The 1191-nt window shown below is 46.1% G+C and overlaps 1 protein-coding gene across 1 annotated transcript; it reads right to left on the reverse strand.

Annotated features, from left to right (window-relative positions):
• Positions 1-4: 4 nt before the first annotated feature.
• LOC119345286 (receptor-like protein 38) lies at positions 5-1185 on the reverse strand (the record flags this gene model as incomplete). Its single annotated transcript, XM_037615421.1, has 1 exon — positions 5-1185. A coding segment is annotated over exon 1 (1092 nt), but the record flags the coding sequence as incomplete, so codon positions are not given.
• Positions 1186-1191: the final 6 nt, after the last annotated feature.

Genomic DNA, 1191 nt, shown 5'->3' on the forward strand with positions numbered 1-1191 from the left:
CGTGCCTCACCGCAGCCCACGCTTCCTTGGCCTCCCCAACCCTTACTCCACCAACATACATATAAACACAGAGATACTGCCGAAGGGAGATTAGGTTCCCCTGCAGGCCCAAGTTGAAACCACAATTGCCATCTTCTTTCGCCACCCGCACGCCGAGGCTGAACCTAACTGCTTCCGCCCTTGGCAATGCTCCTGGTTCGAATATTATTTGTGTCGCTGAACCACAATTTAAGTCAAACACTACCATACAACGGAACCAATCTGCACGGATGACTAGCAGTCGTTGTGTTTGGTGGGTGCTCTTTATCTGAAGAAGGCGAAGGGACATCAACTCCCCAATGGTTTCCACGTCCTCCTGCTGCACATCCTTCACTGACATCAGGCTTAACTCGGAGAGGTTCGAGAGATGTGAGGGGTCTCTCTTTATCCACCCTTGCAGTGCAGACAGTTTGATGGGCTTGTGCGACAAAAATCTGCAGAGATGTCCAGGAGGCACCCAACGTTCTCCCAAGAGATCCATCAGTTCATAAGACGGTGCTTCTCTGGAATAGCAAACAATACTTAGACTTTTGATGCGATGTAGGTTGCATAGAGACTTCACGAAACCTTCATACAAATCCAAACTACCATCCTTGAAGAAAATCCGAAGATCCCTCAGCCTTGACAGGTCGCCAAGCTCTTGTGCAATAATGCTCAGAGAGCCCAATGCCACCTTCAACACTTCAATGGATGTCAGATTCCGCAACACACCATCTGGAACCACCACACATGGAGAAATATTTAGGTAGATTAATCTTTTCAAATTACAAACAGTGGACGGCAATGCCAGTAGCTCATGATTGCCTCCAAGATCCAACATCTCCAAAAACTGTAGGCGTCCTATCTCAGCTGGGAGTTTACTAATTTTGGTACTTGATAGGCCTAGGTACCGTAGGTGAACTAAATGCCCAACATCCTTAAGGTTAAGCTGCAGACTGCTATATTCCCCAAGATTACACCCCGACATATCAAGTACACGTAAAACCTCAAACCTTAAAAGAGATGGCATGATATTAATAGCAGGTCGAAAGACAGTAATTGACCTCACTCGTGACATACTTATGATATTTGTGAGAGGCTTGGCTTGATGATCTTCATATTTATTCTGAAGGGACAGACGACGAACTTTACTTTGTGAAGATATGCTATTCC

Source organism: Triticum dicoccoides, unplaced genomic scaffold (genome assembly GCF_002162155.2).
Source record: "Triticum dicoccoides isolate Atlit2015 ecotype Zavitan unplaced genomic scaffold, WEW_v2.0 scaffold221896, whole genome shotgun sequence".
Classification (NCBI taxonomy): Eukaryota; Viridiplantae; Streptophyta; class Magnoliopsida; order Poales; family Poaceae; genus Triticum; species Triticum dicoccoides.